The sequence below is a fragment of the Xiphias gladius genome, chromosome 6 (assembly GCF_016859285.1).
Source record: "Xiphias gladius isolate SHS-SW01 ecotype Sanya breed wild chromosome 6, ASM1685928v1, whole genome shotgun sequence".
NCBI lineage: Eukaryota > Metazoa > Chordata > Actinopteri > Istiophoriformes > Xiphiidae > Xiphias > Xiphias gladius.
This window is the reverse complement of record NC_053405.1, coordinates 27,417,698-27,438,007: the sequence shown is the minus strand read 5'-3', so window position 1 is coordinate 27,438,007 and position 20,310 is coordinate 27,417,698. Positions and strand designations below refer to the sequence as shown.

General features: G+C 38.6%; 1 protein-coding gene across 1 annotated transcript in view; it reads left to right on the top strand.

Annotated features, from left to right (window-relative positions):
- Positions 1–20,310, top strand: part of LOC120790382 (inactive N-acetylated-alpha-linked acidic dipeptidase-like protein 2) — a 458,890-nt gene that overhangs the window by 358,190 nt on the left and 80,390 nt on the right. Inside the window, exon 13 of the mRNA XM_040127816.1 lies at positions 10,645–10,734. Within this exon, the coding sequence (XP_039983750.1) occupies positions 10,645–10,734 (90 nt within the window). The remainder of the gene's footprint in view (positions 1–10,644; positions 10,735–20,310) is intronic.

Sequence of the window (20,310 nt, the reverse complement as noted above, 5' to 3'; positions counted from 1 at the left end):
AGAGGGGAGACAGAGGAAGAAAAAGAGAAAAAAATCAATGACTATACAACTGAGGTGGAACTAAGCTTGACAATGCACCTCCTTTCTCTGCTTCGCACTTGTTTTGTTTTTTCCTGGAGCGATAAAAATGTATCACCATCTGGGTGTTTATTTCACATGAACTCACCACATTAACACCTCAAAGACTCTCAAGGATTTTTAGTTTTTATTCTTTTTTTCATTCTTTTTGTTTTATTTCTCTTCTCCCTACTTCTGTTCTCTGCTCTGTCTCTCTTTCCAGCCTCTCATTAGCTTTCTCTGTATCTCTCTCATGTGTTTGAGTATGTGGTTGCCTCCCTGTGCAATGTCAGTGTTATCCACCGCTAATATGTGTGTAGGTGTGATTCATATATTTGTCATATGTTAGGGATGTTTTCCTGGTATTCAGGAGAGTTTAGTTTCCCATAATGATTTAAATAATGTTTTTAGTGACTACTCAACTTTCCTCTCAATCCATTGTATATTCTTTCAACTAATTTTATGGATTCAACATGCGTCAACTAGCTTTTGTCACATCAATTGAAAACAATCTATTGACTCTAGGTTACCCTGGTTCCTGCCCGCTACCTCGCCACCCACATCCCAGATTTTATTTTTCAATGATTCAAATAGGTCTGGTGTTCTGCTCATTCACATCTGTTTCACCCATCTGAAGAAGCAGGTGACCAGTCAGAGCCTTTTTGACAGGATTAAAAATAGGGATGCTACCTTCCAGTATCAGATACAAAAAAATTAGCTACATTCAAGGAATAGAACAACAGAAAAATGTCCACAAGCATGACGACAAGCCTGGATTACAAGCTTTCATATAGTTAAATATAAAATACAGACATAAAATGTACACTTGACAGACTTATTGGAACACTTTTTGATTAATTTAAATTAGTTCCTCAAACAAAATCAGAAACAAATCAGCTGTGCTTAATTTTCAGCATTCACTACCTGAATTAACCAATGATTGATGGTTTTACTTTATAATAATAGGCTGATTGCCATTGTGAAAAAAACTGGAAACAAAGACAAGAGAGCTGTCTGAGAGAATCAGAAATGCTTTTATCAAAAAACATAAAAATTACAAAGGCTACAAAGCAATCGCCAAAGATCTTGAAATCCCTGTTTCAACAGTTCATAATGTTATCAAGAAGTTTCACATTCATAAAACTGTTAAGATGCTTCAACGACGTTGTGCTAAGAAGAAACAAAGTCTGCGAAGGTTGATGCGGATTGTGGAAAAAACAGTCTGGAGTGGTGGTTTCAGCCCGTACCATACACCAAACACTAAAGCAAGTAGTGTTTCATGTGAAAAGGCCAAGGAGAACACCACTGTTGAAAGAAAGGCACAAAAAGGCAAGACTGATGTTTGCAAAAACTTTCAAAGATAAGCCACAGTCTGTCTGGTATAATGTTCTCTGGACAGATGAAAACAAAGTAGAGGTCTTTGGGAATGCAGAGCATCGGTTTGTTTACAGGCAATGAAATAGCTCATAAGCAAAAGAACCCCCTATCTACAGTAAATCATGGTGGAGGTTCTATCATGCTGTGGGGCTGCTTTGCTGCTGCTGGTGCTGAAGGCATTGAATGTATCAAAGGAAGAATATAATCAGAAGATTACAAAGGCAGTTTAGAGCTAAATGCTTTTCCCATTGTTGGAAAACTAGGTTTGATGTGTTCTGGGGTCTTTAAGCAGGACAACGACCCAAAGCACATATCCAGCAGCACAAAAGAATGGTTGAAAAGGAAAAGATGGTGCATTGGTGTAGTCACAAATGTCAGTGGCTCTCTATGGGTAAAATACACAGATTTGCTTCAGTGCAACAAATCTGTTCTTGAACCTTTTATTTTGCCTCTCGCTTTCTTTTATAGCCAAGAGCGGTGTACAAATCATTAAGGTAGCCTCTCAGTTTCACAGTGCAGACTGTTGCTTTCACCAATTAAAATGACAAACATTGCCAGCTGTTGGTAATCAATGTTCATTCTGCGAGTAATTTGATGGCGTGCCAAAATAAATTTGCATGCTGTTGGGTTTGTGTGCTTTCTTCAAGCCACTGTCAGCACTTGGCAAAAGATCATTTCCAAGGGAAGGAACTCTACTCTGTAACAACACTACACAACCATGAGTGTTTTTGCTCCAACAAAACCAACAGAGTAGTACGTCTTTTGAACAAACTAGCTGATTGCATCACAATAATTCCAGAAGTCACATTCTTCCAGTTTCAGTTTAATTTATATCATATTAATGATTTAAACTTATAAACTTAACAGGTAACCAGGAACTCCAGTAGTTAGATCAACAAACTAAGAGAGATACGGTGTGCCACATGCAGTAGACTGCACCTGTTATTTCAGTGTGCCAATTACATATTTAATTGACATTTGACACTCTTCTATGTATTGTTATTCTTACTACCATGCATACTGAGCATCTATGACAAGGATTTAGAACAGGATTGGGGCCAAAAAACATGATTAGGATATCTCTACGTACTACCAAATGTAGCATACATGGACATCCGAGAGGAGTATGTGCACACACCCATATGTGATAGTTGAACATGACATTCCAAAACCAGGTGCATTCATCTGCTGCTATAACAGCCTCCAATAGTGTCAGAAGGCATTCCACAAAATTTTGGAACCTGGCAGCAGGGAGTTGTTCCCATTCAACCACAGGAACACTGGTCAAGTCGACCAATGATGTTGCAAACTCTCTATCATATCTGACTATGTAGTGCAACATAATCATCAGGGATGTATTTTTTTTAATGCAAGACAGGTAATGTGACCTGGAAAGTGCAGGGAAAATTACATCTTCTCTACACTTTTACATCTACACTTTTCAACCATTGTGCTACCGACAGTGTTGGTGTTCTCTTTCTATTTGACTCAAGGGTTATAGGTCATGATCCTATATAACCCTTGGGTCTACTCAGACCACGTCTACTTGTCATCAGGTCCTTTCCAGATCGGGTCTCAATTTTTAAGAAATTATTTATGCAAGGAGATTCACATATCTTTTCCCCAGGTGTGTAGAGGTTAGGGCTTCAAGTTCTTCCACACTTATTATCAAGATTATAAATTAGACTTTTTCTGGTCTAAAATTAAATATTCAACATGTGATTTGGAAAACCTCAGAACTTTTCTGTCATATTCTTCTTAAAATCTGTCAAATTATACCTATAAATATATAAAAATGTATCCTTTCCAAAATAATCCATTGATGCAGTATTGTAGTCTGTGCTGAAGACGTGTACTGTGAATTTTTCATGCTGGTTTTCACCTCCTGTTCTCTCAGCTCTCTCTCATCAGTTGTCATGAAAGTTCTCTATAGAAATACTGTCTACACTATAAACAATTAATTAATGATTTCAGACACTGCTAGCATCAGTATATCAGAAGAATACCTCAGAGAGCCTTTTTCAGTCTTTTAGATTAGATTTAGTGATGTGAGGGTTTACAAAGTTGATAAAATAAACATCTCTTTTGAAGGTGTACTTGGATCACTTTATAAAGATAAGAATAATTTTCAAAATAATGCCAAGTGGATATTAAGTTATGTGCCAAATAAATTAACCAGAAAAGATGAATCCATCAGCCAATTGATATAATTCCTTGACCTCCTTTAAATAACATTTTTAATTATTACCAGCAATCGTGGGAAAAGTACACCTCAAGAAATAGTAAATCAGTGAGTTACTTGTCTTTTCTTCCTAAAGGTAGTATTTAGAGTGGGAAGAGAGACATGAAGATTTTTTTTTGTAAATTGTGATAAAATTATAGTACAATAAGTCATATATGACCCATATTTAGGGTGAATAGTTTGCACAAGAGCGCACCGCATAAGGATGATGTGGATCACATATACGTAAATAATACCCATATTAAAATTAAAAGCTGGTATCTTCATCTTCTCTGATATTTTCTGTCATGGTTGAGTTTTAACTACATAACTTCAACAACCCGTCAATGGCAGAGTCCCATTGGATGTGCGTTGTGGAGGTCACCTATGGGTCGCGGTCTCCCAGAGGCCTCTGGGCCACTATAGCTTCCACAGTTGCCAGAAAGAACACAGCTGTTCTGCACACTGGAAACAATAGCCTTGTTCTGCACGATGTTGAACTTGCACTTGCTGAGGCTGCCCTCTAATACAGTCTCAGAGAAGTGGTTACGTCCAGACCAATCTTTTATTGGCATTATTTTCACTGGACTAAACAAGAAAACAGACCTGACAGAAAGTTAATTTAATAGGCACCAAAAGGTTTATGAGTAAACACAGCCTAAGAAAGGTTTGACACACTGCTAACAATTTCTGGTGAGAGCAGCCGTGATGTTGACTTCCTCCCTGCAAACAGGCTGTTCTATTTGGTGTGTTGATAATGTTAATGAGATAGCTTTATCTAAATTGATTTCTGATCTACTGTTGCTGTTTGGTGTATATACAGTATACATACACACACACACACACATATATATATATATATACACACACACACACATAGACAGTAATATGATTGCAGCTGAGTGTTTGGAATGCCTGCTAATGGGCAGAAATCAGCATTGTTTGGATGCTGGTGAGGAAATAATTTGATGGACAAAAGATTACTTTTGGCACCAAAATTAGTTCTAAATGATACCTCATAGAATACAAATGGAAGAATCTAGAGAGGAAGCAGATGTACTGTATACACCAAACACATACTCACTATGTAAAATCATCAATCAGAAGCCCTCATAATAAAATATAAAAGATCTTCATTGTAATTTTTTGATTACAAGACAGTCATATCCAAGTTCTCCTAAAGACCCTGAGGTTGTAGCTTTCCTGAAGAACAGATCAGAAGCAGTCATCTTTCTGTCTATTTCTACTTATTGAAGCAAGGCTTTGAGCATAGTTTCCACAGGGATAGTCTTTGTTTCAGGAGAGTCTGTTTAACATCAGGCAATGAACTGGTTCTTTCCGATTTATTGCATAGATTAGGTTTTCTTTTATACACCAAGAATGGAGAGTCTGTAAAGTGTTAAATTGTAAATTTTAAGGGAGAATGCATAAAACCAGTTACCAGTTTAAATGTTGTGGCTGATTGGTGTACGGCTGCCAATGGAACTAGCACTCCAGTATTAATTGATGATTTCACTGCTGAGCGAAGGATGAATGCAGAGGTGTACAGGAGCATTCTGTGTGCTCAGATTCAGTCAAATGCATCAAAACTCATTGGACAACATTTCATCATTCAGCAGGACAACAATCCTAAATATATAGCCAAAGCAAATCAATCACTTGATCTCATTCTGACTGAGCAGCATTCTGCTTGCTGAAGACTAAAAGCAGAGATACTGCCTCTGGTCATCATTTTTAGCTGCGGTGAAGCTCTGGGAGACCTCTGGGAGGGCTTCACCAGGGAAGATACGTGTCTGCTGATGTTTGTGGGCCAAAGACGTCATGCGGTCATTGACTGCAAAGAATATTATATCCTCTCCACAGGAGAGGAGCCTGATAGCTGCTGAAGGCTCTGCCTCCCATTCTACTAGCATCACTCTGCTGACCATGAGAACCTCTGAGCTTTATAATCGTAGCATAACATTAATATTGTATTTTATGCAGGTGAACCCTATTGGAAAACAAGGTATACCTGACATAGATGGGTTTTCGTTCATTCCTATTTGTTATACGGTAGTTCCATAGCCATTATAGTCACAGCCAGCTTTGCAGCTGTACTGTACTGTAAATGCCCTAACCATAACAGAACCATCACAATGTTTGACAGATGAGGCGGTAGCTTTGGGTCATGAGCTGTTCCTTTTTTTCTCCCCACTATTCTCTTTCCATCACTATGATAGAGGTGGATTTTTTTCAGTCCATACAATTTTGTATAATTTTGTGAACTGCAGTGCGGCCTTTCTGTATTTGAGGTTTATCAGGAGTTTGCATCTTCTGGTGAATCCTCTGAGGCTACAGTCATGTAGTCTTCTCTTTTTTTGCTTTTTCTTCGCTTTTTTGGAATGTACATAACTGTTGATTTTGGCAATCCAACTACCTTTCATATCTGTCTGATAGATTTTTGCTTTTAGCCTCATTATCACCCTCTTCACTTGCATGTTCACCTCTTCACCCCTCATTTTGACCGACTACTTCACCTCAATCTAAATGACAACTCTCAACTCTCAGTCAACTCCGGGCGGTGTGTGAGCTCTTTTGTCCATGAACTAATGTTGAAACAACATAGAAAACTGACGAGAAATATTTAGTGGCCAAGTGTCCCATTACTTTTAACTCCTAAAATTTGGGCACTATGTGCTAAAAGGTTCTATATCTCCCACCCAACCTACTCAAATTAAAGCTGAGACTTGGCACTTTCATGTAGTATCCATTATTTTATCTCAAACTGACTGCGCTGAAGCTCAGAGCCTGAATTGTCTGGATTGTACATACAGGATTACATTAAGGTTATTGCATGGCAGGCATACTTAATTACAATAAGGAGAGACAGAATGACAATATGAAGTTAATTTATTACAAAACATAGATTATTAATTAAATATTAAGTGCAATAAGTTAAAGGTGCATTATTAATGTTTTTATAATTTTGTATAATTAGTCAAATGGCTTCATTTAATGTAAAAGTGGTTGCTCATAGTGAAAAACACAAAGAGAATTATCACCTGCAGTATTCTGCAATATCCCCAGCTCTGCTGAGCTTTCTGATCTGTTACACAGTAGATCACTAATTTTGGTTTTGTGTTTTGGTCTGGCTTAGTCTGATGCCACCTGCACAGCATAAACTGCAGATGAATAAAATTTGCAGTTAACTGGCACAAAAGAGGCTGCATTTAGCAGCAAAAGAGTCATATCATAGTAATATTAGTAGTTGGTGGGGACCAAAACAGAGCTAAAAGGAGAGTGAATGATGGATTTGTCAGATCACCAGGCAAGGGCTCCAAATAAATACTATAGTTGCTCTGTGTCTGCTGGATGTATAAACAGGCATTATTAGCAACATGTAACATGTTGTGTCAAATGGAAAACTGTGATAGAACTGATAGAAATCCTAAAATATCATTTATGTGATAAACTCCAAATCTGTGGTGATAAAGTTCACAGGATGGAACATGTGCACTGTTATTCATTCCTTACCCCCTAATTAGTACAAAGGAGCATGCAGTTATTTTCATGGTATAATATTTTTTGTCATTGGGGAATTTTTTTTTTTAAATTACCATTTTTTTTCTAATTTGATCACTCATCAGATCATCAATTTTGATAAAAATGCATGAGAGTAATTTTCTCACATCAGGATAATTAAAACACCCAGCAAGAGAAAGAAGACAATACAAGAGCGAGCCTAAGTGCTGAGATCAAGGCACATAGAGGGTCTCTACTGTGAAAGAAGTGAGGGGTAGATAAGTGTTACAAAGGGCTCTAAGTACAAAATGAATGGAACTCGGGTACTTTTGATCCTTGCTATCATTCTCTTTGTTTTAGGCTTTATCTCTCCAAAACCTTTCATCCTGACCCTGTGAAGTACAGAACAGAGTGCTTGATTTGAATGCTGTTTAGCACCGTGTATCCATGGCTAATGGAACTGTACTACGTATACTAAGGGGGAAGAATCCGCAGGTGTATGCTGTGGAGTATTTATATATATAAAGTGCATTCAGAAATTATTCAGACCCCTTCATGCTTTTCATATTTTGTTATGTTGCAGTCTTATGCTAAAATCATTTAAAGTCATTTTTTCCCTCGTCAAACTAAACTGAGTACCCTATAATGACAAAGTGAAAACAGAATTGTAGATGTTTTTGCAAATTTGTTGAAAAGGAAAAACTGAAAAATCACATTGACATTAGTATTCATACCCTTTGCTATGACGCTTGAAATTTAGCCTTGGTGCTTTACATTTCTCTTGATCACCTTTGAGATGTTTCTACACATCGATTGGAGTCCCACCTGTGGTAAATTCAATTGATTGGACATGATTTGGAAAGTCACACATCTGTCTAATTAAGGTGTCACAGCTGACAATGCATATCATGGCAAAAGCTAAGGCATGAGGTTGAAGGAACTTCCTGCAGAGCTCAGTGACAGGGTTGTGTTGAGGCACAGATCTGGGGAAGGCTACAAAACATTTTCTGCTGCAGTGAAGATTCCCAAGAACACAGTGGCCTCCATAATACTTAAATGGAAGAAGTTTGTAACAACCATGAGTCTTTCTGACCAGACAAACTGAGCAATCGCGGGAGAAGGGCCTTGGTAACAGAGGTGATCAAGAACCCGATGGTCACACTGGCTGAGTCCTAGAGATCCTGAGTGGAGATGGAAGAAATTTCCAGAAGGACCACTCATTTCCCAGCGAATGGGAAGGTGGTCTCAGACTTTTGGACCCACTGTATATATATACAGTCCGGGGATTTCAAGATCTTTGGCGATTGCTTTGTAGCCTTTGGAATCGTTAAGTAAATGATAAAAGCCGATAATTATGACCAGGACTTTATTTACAATATCTTTTATTTACACATCCTTTAGTTATGGAACAACTTTATCATTTGAACGTAAGTCCAACGTTCACTCTATTTTAACTCTATTTCTGGTCTCTTCCAACCCTTGCACTTGCCCTCACCCATGGACTCACCTTCTTTTAGCTAATGACGATTAACGTGACAGTCTAGTGCTTATGGGAGATGATGCTCTTAAAAGACGGCCAGAAACAAAGTATTTAACATGCAACAATATTGCATTCAGTTTCAGTGATTACAACAAAAGTCTCAAGAAATAAATGTTCTGAATGGGCAAAAGCATTAGACACACATTGCATCATTGTTAGCCATATAAAATTTAATATAGGAAAAGTCAGATTAATGGTCATGTCAAGATCTTTAATTTCTGCTCTCAAAGAGAGATAAAACACACCTGCCACTTTGTGTGTGTTGTGTGTGTGTGTGTGTGCGTGTGTGTGTGTGTGTGTGTGTGTGTGTGTGTGTGTGTGTGTGCGTGCGTGTGTGTGTGCGTCTGGCCCACCCACCTCACATTTATGTACAATACTTGCATGTGGGTATCTGCATCATCAGTGATCCGGATTTTAAACCACTCAACACATGCTTGACAACTGAGAGACTGACAGCTGCAGAAAATTTCTTGAGCTCAAACAGCACTTGAAGCCTTGGCTTTGTGAGAGTGCACTACATTTGTAGCCGTGTGTTTGATTTTAAGTCTTCTACTCTGAATGTAGGCAGTGTGGCTTCTTTTTTGGAAACGCTGTACATATTCAGCTTGACATCCCCAACAGGGGCATATTTTTAGGCAGATGTTACACTCAATAATTCACAGATTTTTTTTTTTTCAAAGACAGCACACATATAGCACGCAGAAAGGTTTCATAAAGCTTTCTCCTTGTGCCTTTTTGTAATGCATAGATATGTGAATTATTAAGTAAAACTTCTATTCCCTATATGTGCCATATTGAGTAGTTGAGAGTGTTGGTTAGGTGCATCCCACATGTTAGCATCTTTTCCTGGCTGAGGCATGTAACTACTTCCTTTACAGTTTTATTGTTTTCCTTTAATTAACTAGAAAACTGCATAGGGAACGTGTGCATTGATTCATGAATTTGGGCTCCATTCCTGTGCAACATAATGCTCATTACGATTCTGCTTGACAATGTGACAATCACATACCGGGACCACACATTCTACTTTGCATACATACAGAGCGCCGGCAAAGTTTCAGTCACATGAGGCAGGCGCCAGCCAAGACCAGACTCAAGCCAAGGAAAAGTAGTGCGTAAAGTTAATTTAAAAAAAGCAAGCAGTAACTGCAGGTCTGTGACAGTATGCAAAATCCAGTCGCCTGCATGACAGTCAGACACACTACCCCACCCTGAGTTTCCACCTCACTACATGAACGATACATTACTTACCGGACTAAATACATTATTAGTATTATCATTATTACATAGACTCTCAACTTTAAACAACTTTGAAGGTGGATTGTTCAAAAATAAATGAGAATGTTACAAAGGCAGAGACAGACAAGTCTGAAAGTAGTAGTTTAAATAGAGGTTGTCAGATAGTTTTGAGTGTTTGAACTTTTGATACTCTTAGCTGTCTGCTACTTAATTTGACTCGCTGGGGAAAAAAAGCCACTCCTCCACAGAGGGAGCACCACAGCTTTGAAGTCACAATGCAGTGCTTTGTTTTGGGACATTGAAAGTATGCTGGGGTGACAGTGAGGTAGTTTTCGGGTGTGTGCAGTCATGGTTACACGATTTTGTGTCAGCATCTGGGACTGTGTGTACATGTGTGCACAGGAGTATGTGCATATTTGACAGCAGAACAAAACGTCCTGGCAGCTCTGTGGCCTTGAGTGCCTTTGGTGTTGTTTCCTCTCAATAGCTTGACAGGTCATTCCGCTCTTTTCCACTCAGAATTGAGCAAACTAGAATAGAAAAGATAAGAGAAGTGAAGATTTGTGCATGAACTTTGTAATCACTGTGGTCCCACAATAATAAAGAGATTCCCGAATGAGATAATGATTTGTCTTGAAAAGAAAGATCATTGGACAAAGATTTAAACGATACTATTCTATTGATTCTCCTTCGCTCTTTTTCACCTCAGACCACCAGTTTCCTGTCAGAAGCCCAATTTTCTGTGGAGTCACCAGAAACCCTGGACCCACTTTTCAAGTTCCATGAAACCATTGCTAAGGTAAGACCACCATAATTATTCTTTACTCTATCAGTAAAATCTTTATAGCAAAATGATTGTTATAGCTTCCAAATAATAAAACAATGTAAGAGTAACGACGGTCCAAAGTGTAAAGCAAGCCAACAGGCAGGGAAAAGGGGAGAAGGGAACACATTCTGCAAAATTCTTTAGAGTACCCAAACATTAATTAGACATTGGCTCTTCAGCCAGCTGTTTACATCTGTAAACTGGCATATGCACAGAAACCTGAGGAAAAATAGAATCAAATAATTCTACAAAAGACCATCAAAATGATGAGTGAAAAGGATATGTTTTCTAAGAATAATCTAGCCAACTGTAATAACATGAACAAACTGGGGATGCTTAATCTATAACTTGATGAAGTTGTTACATTGATGTTTCTTTCTGTTACTATCAGCTATCCTAAGCTAGCAAGGCTGAAATAGCCAGCCCTGATCCCGGGCCATCATACTACATATGATAGTACTGGTCTCCTACCCCAGGCATTTCAGTCACTCGCCAGCTCATAAAATACATGGGAAGAATGTTGAAAGTACAAACTCACCAGATAGTGGGCAGTATTTTCCTACAGATTTTCGTGGTGGGAAAAAAAAGCCATGTAAAACCTGATAGCCTGAATTTACTTAAAAAAAGAGTTTTGAATTGCCTCGATACAGCCCCTAGCCATCAGTGGGAGCGCTTAGGGCACCAGTGGTGAGCAAGAAAGAAATACTGCACCATCTTTTATTTTACATGCTTGGTAGTCACTATATAGTAAGACGCCTTAGGTCAGAATCATTTGTATCTGCTGTTACTGCAGACAGTGAACACAAACTATTTACAAATTATTCATACTGGGGCTGAAGAAATATTCAGATTGATCATTTTGATCAATTAAGGCTGCAGTTAATTCAATTCAGCCCAAACTAAACAGTTTATCTCCTCAGTCTCATATACACCACAACACCAGTAAAGTTTCCATGTTTACAGAGCAGTAAGTTGAGGAGGCTTCATGCGAGCTTTCTCCATTGCTGTGAAACGCTGGTAGCCTCCTATTGCTGTTGCTAAGCAACTGTAAAGCCAGCTGCTGTCAGTCACTCAACTGGTGTAGCGGAGGAAATTACCAGGGTTATTAGGTAAGTAAAGCATAAAAAAAGTCACAATCCCCTTTATCTGCGACAATCAAAGCCCGATAGTATTTAATGATATTTTCTGTAGACGAAACAGGCTGTGCAGGAACAATCACCACTGTCTTTATTAAACCTGCTTTTGAGGAGAAAGCAACAAACACGTTGAGCCACTTTCTACTCAGGGCTGCACATTTTTTAGCTTTACACGTTCAGGACAGTTCTCCAAGAAGTGAAAGATGTGTTAAGAAAATTAAAAAAAGACAGGTGGAGGTCAAAAGCAGGTTAGAAAAAAATGGAAAGAAGATAAAACCACTGTTAAAAATGCCTCCTGTGTGATCATATTCTTCTTCTTTTTTCTTCTATTGACATAATAGTTAGACCTTCGCCTTTTTTTCTGCAGTGACTTCTCTGTAAAAGTCAGATAAAACACACGCTGCTTATGTAAGCTGTTGCCAAATTAGGATCTCTATCTCAGCTAACAGATTGGACCTTTTTAAAATAACCCCCACTGTTAGGAGGAACACTCTCATTGCTTATAAATGCCACCAGTTCACCACAGCTGTCGCTACTGTAGGATAGCTGTCATAGTTTACAAATTACATAATGCACAGTGACATTTTCATCTTTTATGGAGGGCTAGCTCTAAATGAAGACACTTCACTTTGGTATGTCCTTACCTCGGCACCTCATATGTGTGAAATTACACTTAGTTTTCAAGTACTGCCTGGCAGGAGTAGATCAACATACCACTGTGTATTTTCAACTACTTGACGGCCCCTTCAGATAAACAAACAAAGGGAAATTTATTCAGTACTGCAAGGAGTGGAGAAGAAGACAGAAGCAGTTTAATTGGGGAGAGCAGGATGTGTGGGAGAGAGAAGAGTAAATTTGTACAAAAGAAGATTCTCTTCTGGTGAACCGGGTGCTATCTGCGTATTCACACAACTGTAGCATTCTGTCTGTGTTGTATGTGTGTTTGATATATCTCTGATAAAAAAAAAGTGTGACTTGAAATGTCAGTGTATGTATACAAGGGGGGGCCGCACATGTACTGCAGCACCTGTTTTCTCCAGGTCAAAGCTGAGGCTACATTGCAAAGCAAAGCAGATACTCGTGCAGACATGTTGAGTTCAGTTCAGTTTTTTTACCTTTGAGTCTTGAGTCTTTGAAGGCTCCTTATAAATATATTATCATTTAAGAGAGTTTCAATTTATCAGTAAATATTTGTCATACTGCACTTTAAGTCAAGACACATCATTTATAAAAGTAACTTTTTACAAGTTAGAGCTCCATTAAGCTGGTGTCTGAGCAACCTTTTGTTCTTGTTACTAATTTGGTGCATTTTTAACCTTCATTGTTTACATCCGTGTTTGCTGACACATTGCTATGTGTCTTGGCACTTTACCGCCAACTGTAGATTAGTGGAGCAGAGGAAAACCATTGGCAAGAATGTCTATTCTAACAAGTGTGTCCTTGTGCGTGCACAAGAACAAAGAAAGATGTACCCACTCGTAAAAACGTTGCTTCATAGCATTACTGGTGGCCACAGACACCACGTTGTACCTTTTAATATAAAAGGCTACAACACACAGACAGATTGTGACATATCCTGCTGTGTGTGGCCCTGGTCTGTAGAAGGAGACATCCTTAATATCTTCAGTCCGGTTTCCTTCCTAAATGCCCACAAATATGGCTACATTTCTTGTGCTAAAAGCCCCCAGCTTCCCTTAACGCAGATCTACTGGAGGTGTATCAAGATCTCAAACAAGGGCAAGACTGTTTTGAACGGTGTGTGTGGTTGTATTCATGGTGTCAACAGTGTACGCTGTTCTTGTCCACTGTGCAGGCGACCTTCATGTCCATCCCATGTCTGCTTAATGGTGATTGCTTGGCTAAAAGGCTGCTGGTTGGCAGCCCATTTTTCTCTCTTGTTGTTCTTATTTTTTCATTTGACACCTCCCTCATTCACCTACACAAAGAAAAGGAGAAACTCAGCAATGACCTCAAAAACAAAGACTAAAAATAAGGACACGTCATTTTTTTCGACACGTACAGGTTGTACAGTATCAAATTTGATTGCAACATGCTGCATATCACCGCCATCTTTAACATCCATGGAGTTGAGGTTTAGGGAGTTCCTGTAGGTCAGTACCACTATTGACTTTTTTTGGATATAGACTGCTGATAGACAATACATTAGTCTTACAAGTACTACAAATACAAAATACGTCATTTGTAACTGCCCCTCATAACAATACATAAAAGTGGTTTCTAATCTGATGCCCCTTTCAGGAGAACAGCATAATTATCTGTGCTTTCCAAAACCTTTACAAATCATACATTTTATGACCTACCAGCACTATGGTAAATGTTCGGTTAGGTTTAGGCATTAGAATTACTCCATTAGGTTCAGGGAAAGATAATGGTTTGGGTTAAATAAGTACATAATTAAGGTTAGAAAAACGATGTGATTTGGAATAAAAGTATTACTGTACTTTGTTAAGTTTAGGGAATAATCACGGTCAGGGTTGCAAGGGGCCAACGTCGACTTTTGATAGGAAATGGTAAAACAGTGGTCTCGCACGGTATAGTCACACTTTTTGTTGACCCACCCAACCTGCTCGACCCCTTCCTTTTTCTGACTTTGTGGCTCTGTAATAATGTCACCAATTTCCTACTTTGCCCCTGACAGACAATAGTCATAATTCAGATGTCCACCAGAGGGCTTTGACAGGGCTTGAACATAAACACATTACGTTTTTGGACATTTGCTGAAACAACTTATGCCGTATGCATTACGCAGTATAACTATTATTACATGTATAAATTAATTTAATACAAAAAAATACATCAATGTATTGATCGAGCATGTGTTAAATTTGCATGTGCAATCCAGGCTTATGCTCATGTAAAAAGGAATCTTTTTGCATATATAGTGCAACCGCTGTAACCCAACAGATCAGTTGTGGGATTATTCACTGGGATGAAGATCAGTAGAGATCAGTACCTCCTGGGATATCAGTGGTGAGGGCACTCTTGTCATTGCCTCTTTAAACCAAGTGTTACCATCAAAATATGCCTCATGCATGCTGTCATGCATAGTCCTACTAACCACAATGTCTGTGATCAGACCACACCGATGATATGCCAAGTCTCTTTTGAAAAGTTAAAAGTACATAAACAGAAAGTAAAATGCTTCCATGGATTTAGTGATTTATACTGCGGGTCACAATTTGAGCCCTATTTTTTTAATCCAATATTTGCTTACTTTTTGACGTATTGGGACCAGTATCAGTATACCGATTTCACCATTTGCAGTTCCTGTTTGAAATGATCCAATGAATGTACAGACAATTATCAATGGATTACTTTGATAAGGAAGAACACCTAAAAACGTGGTGATTCTCAATCATTCTGGAGTTATTAGGAGCGTCTTTTTTCCTGATTTCTAAGCGGATTTATAGATGTTTGGACACTGGATATAATGATATCCTTGGAAAGTGTAAGTCAAACTGAATCTAAAAATACATTAAGCTAAAATGTTTAATTTTAACACTGTGATCACATGATTCTGATATTATTGCAGATATCTGCTGTTAACCTAACATTAGCCTTTTGCTTATTATTAGCCTGCCTCTTCAAATTTTTGATTCAGATTTTTGTTCATTTTCCAACACCATTGACGATTAGCCAACTGTAATAACTTCGAAAGTGACAAAGCATTATACAACAAGTGTTGCCCAGCCGGGGTCATCAATTTTTTGTGTCTCCTGGTAACACTTCTGTTGTTGTCTGTGTAACTTGCAGAGCATGTTTGTCTATTTGGTTATGTTGTTTGTATTAGCAGGGCGTTTCTGTATTCGGTTGTGTTGCAACGAGTATGTCTATTTGCTTGTGTGTATTTGCAGTGCATGTGTTGTCAAATTGAGGAAGATGTTTTCTTAATTTACTTTTGTTTTGTGTACTGACATGTGTTTTCTAATTTTGCAGTTTGTTAAGCGCTCTCAACCACCATATTAAGCTTTGTAATTAGAATATAGTTCATTAGATTCAGATATAAATATAAATACACCCTCAATGTGAATGAATGTCAATAATGATGCCTTATGATGATTTTGCAAACATGTTGCCAATAACTCATAGCACTGCATTTAATAAATCCTTCTTCATGTGTTCCATGGACCAGTGGACAGTTCATTTTAATGTGCTTGCTTTGTATAGTGCTTACCTTTAATTAAAAAACACTTTGCAGCCAACAAACCACTGGTGACAATGAAATTCACTGACTAAAATAAAGTAAAAACACCTTTTTAGAGGAACTTCGAGCCACCTTTTATTCTTTGACAGTTTTTATTACTTCCCTCCCAGCCCTCTTCAAATCTTTTAATGGAAGTTATCTTTCTCTCAGTATCATTCTATCGCATTGGTTTCTTCTTAATATTAGTCTCATCAGGCCAGAATGCACACTTTCTGTATTTTTGCTCTCCAGCTTTTACATTTTTTTTCTTTTTTTTTAATTTTTCTATAAACATGGTCCATAATGTTGTTCCTTAATGCCTCTATAATATACATAGTTTAATCTGAATCAGTAGTTTTTATCACATTCTCTCTCAGGATCCCAGCCACTGTAACCTGATTAATTATTTTGTGTGTGTTCTATGCCAGTACATTGTTGAGATCCTACGTGACAAGGCAGGTGTGTGTTGCACTGGCGTTATGCTAAAATATATTTGGCAACTTTTTCCAGCACCATGGGCAGTGGCATGAAGTTGTTGGGCTTGTGATCTTGCTTTAAAAACTCTGTACAGGTGTTTGCAGTTATTCTGACTAATTGAATCTCTACTCAGGCTGGAGTTGGGTGCAGCTGTGCTGGGAATAACGTGGTCACCAAATGTAAAGTGCTTTTAAGAATGATAAGTAAGTAAGTTGTCCTTAATGGGTGCAACTAATCAGGAGCAGGAATCTAACTGGGCTAAATAAGGTAAAACACCAGTGTGGGTAGACTTTGTCTAGGAGGGCCTGTGCTGTGGGATAGATTGTTTGTATAATAACACTGAAAAAATACAACTGCATAAAGGGTTGTATTAGCCAGAGAAACGGCCAGATTTGTAATACATACCTTGTCATTTTTATCATATTACACGAAAAGTATGTTTATTGGCTGGAGGGCAACAGCAGCGCTGGCCCTGTGAACACGAATGTCCCTGACTGAATTAGTGAGTGAGTGATAAAGTTACACCATTAATCAGCCGAATGCCACCTAACTAAGCGCTGGAGTTATGCCATTGGTCGAACGGCTGACTGTTGAAGTTTCCCCATTGGCCATTGCTCTTTCAAAATGAGTTGGTGAAAACGGTTTCTATTGTGTCATCAGGGGGGCGTTTACAGGTAGTGTTGCCAACGTAGCGCCTTTGTTGCTAGATTTTCAGACCCCTTTAGCAACTTTTCAAAAAAACGCTCCTAGTGACAAATCTATTAACTTTCTGAACAAACCTTAGCTACCTGCTGTAGAAGAGAGTCGCCAGTATTGCCCCACAAGTGCGAGGTCAAGCTTTCCCTCCACAGACAAACCTCTCTATGCGTCCCATTCAATTGACGACACGGCAGCTGACACGGATGTGACTGAGCCTCTAATTTTATCTCTGAGATCATTTTACAAGTAAATATGCACAGCCTTTGTCTTTAACTTATGTGTAGGGTGATTTTGTCAGACAAGGTTGCGGTTATAAAATCAGGATTTTAGCAGTGCAGAGCAGCAGCTTGGAAATGGTTTGGAAGTGACTGATTGACATTTAGTTTTAATGGGCCACGTTTCAGTCAGTATATCACACTGGTTTCATTGTCTGATGACAGAAACAGAAAAACATGAAAATGAAAACAGCTTTATTGGGAATTCGGCTGTATTGAATTAATGTATATGACTGTAAATAGGACAGACGCAAACAGATAAAGGGCAGTTCAGCCATATACTAGGTTTTGACCTCGTCTTGTTTATTTTCATCAGTGTAAAAGCTTTGATGTAAATGCTTGTGTGTCTATGAGTAAGGTTGCAGATATGGTGGACAGAGGAAAAATGGGGTTGTCATTGGGCCTTAATCATCACATCCTTGGAGATCGGGCAAAGAGTGCCAGATGTTATTTGTGCAGGTTGTAAAAGGGGAGAGAGAGAGAGAGGGAGGCAGCAAAATGACAGTTACATAAAAACACGAGGCTTAGGATGTGCTGACACAACATGTCATGATGAAGGGCAAATGGGTGGTGGCAGAGATGTTATTCCCCATGGTAAATATTCAGATTGGTAGGGGTTTAAAGAAAGACAGAAAGACAGTGTGACCTCTTTTGTGGCTTGTGTGTCTGTGTTCCAAAATGTCAGGCAGTCTCACTATTTATCAGAAAAGTATTCAACCCGAGTGGAGACCTGGAAAAACAGTCTCATGCATACTGTAGATCCCTTATATATATATATATATATATAAATATATAAAATGAAACCAATGTAGTTGTAAGAAAGGAATTGTTTTCCTTTATCTTATATTACTTTGGATATACATGTACAGTATGTAATTTTTCTACATATTCACAGAACACGAAAAAAGTATAAAATATATAATGAATCGTGCTACAGGAAACAGCAGACAGGCTGAATCCTGACTGAATCACACAACGAAAATGCACAAGGAGCAATGTGGTTGCAATGTGGTTTAAAACTTTAAAGTATAAAGACAACAATTCAATCTATTTCAGTGAGGAAGGGCATGGGACATATTGTCTTCCTCTCAAAGTGATCCCAGCATCACAAAGTTCCATCTCAATGAAAAAAAGCTCGAAAGCTTTTCTATTGTTTACCAGCAGACTGAATATTAATGTTAAAAGTATTCATTTTCATATTAATTGTTCTAGCGACTCTATTATTTATCAATGTATTCAGTTATATTTTTTAACTTGTCAGATAACTCATCATAATTCACATTGGTTTCGGGGCTCCATACTACCATTGCTATTTTGTAAGGAGATTTTACAAAGCTAATTCTGGTCTGACAGCACTATAACACATTTCAGGTGACACCCCAATCTGTCATATCAATGCAAACATTGGACGTTAGCTGTCAGATTTGTCAGATGAGTGGTCTGAAGTGCAATATACAGTGGAGGTTCTGATTACCCGATATCAAAAAAAGAGAAAAAACTGCAGACCCAATGCAAATTCTATACAGTTGTTCTTTCTTCTGCCTTTTAATTACTTAAAATATGATCTGAAAATGAATTAAGCAATATATTGCTAAAAATGTTCTATAATTTTTCCTTAGTTCATTTTCTTTTTCCACTGTCCAGACTCAGTCTTTCCAGCCCAGTCTTTTCTTCTCATTCTCCCACTCTGCCTCTCTCTCTCTCTCTCTCACACACACACACACACACACACACACACACACACACACACACACACACACACACACACACACACACACACACCCACCCTTTCTCTCTATGGAATAGTGTATGTGCATTGTTAGTGTTGTAGCTCAGAGACTGTGCCTATGCTCTGCGTCCCTGTACTCATTTGTCAAGTGCAGTTTTGGACGCAGCTTGGTTGGGTTCAGGGGGGCAGGTGGCAACAGCAGGCATCTCTCCCTCACTCTCTCTGTCTTTCTTTTGTTCTTGATCCCCTCTTGTCTCCCTAGCTCCCTTGGTCTCTCTCACTCTCTCTCATTGGGCAGTGTTTTCAGTGTAGCTAATTTTTTAAGCATGACGTTGTGTACAAGTTGGCTTCCCCAGACCTGGCAAGGCAAGGTTGGCATTGATCAGGCCAGCGACGGATAGCCCTGGCACACTCCTTCAATGGCCCCTGCTGCACACTGCTGGGCATGCACAATGGACTTGGGAAGGTTTGAGAGATTGTATGTGTCGAACACAAATGTATACAGTGTATGTAAATCAGGCATTATGCCTAAATGTAAAATTACTTTCAAGTGAAGACAATGACATGTCCCAAGCTTATAGAATCCACATTACCCAAATGCAGAACCAGTAAGACTCACAATGTATCATTCTTCTATGTTACAGAGTGTGTCCTCTTCAGAAAAATGACAACAATGGTCGTTTGTTTAAACACTATGATTATGATTACAACCTATGATTATGATTTCCCAACAAGGGCCTCTTATGGTTGTGAGGATAGTCAGGAGACCACTGTTGCCATCAGCAACACTTCTCCTAACCCTACACACCGTAAATGTTGTTTGTTTTCTCCAACAATGACCATGACTCAGAAAACAATCATATTAATAATTTTTTGTCAACTGCCATGTCACAGTTTTGGGCAATACTGACAAGCAATGTTGTCCACGCAATAGGGGTACCAGATGAGACAATGCTCAGGAAGGCAATTACCTGCTTTTTCACTCAGGTTGGTGGACTTGCTTTATTTGTTACAGGCATGCAACAGATT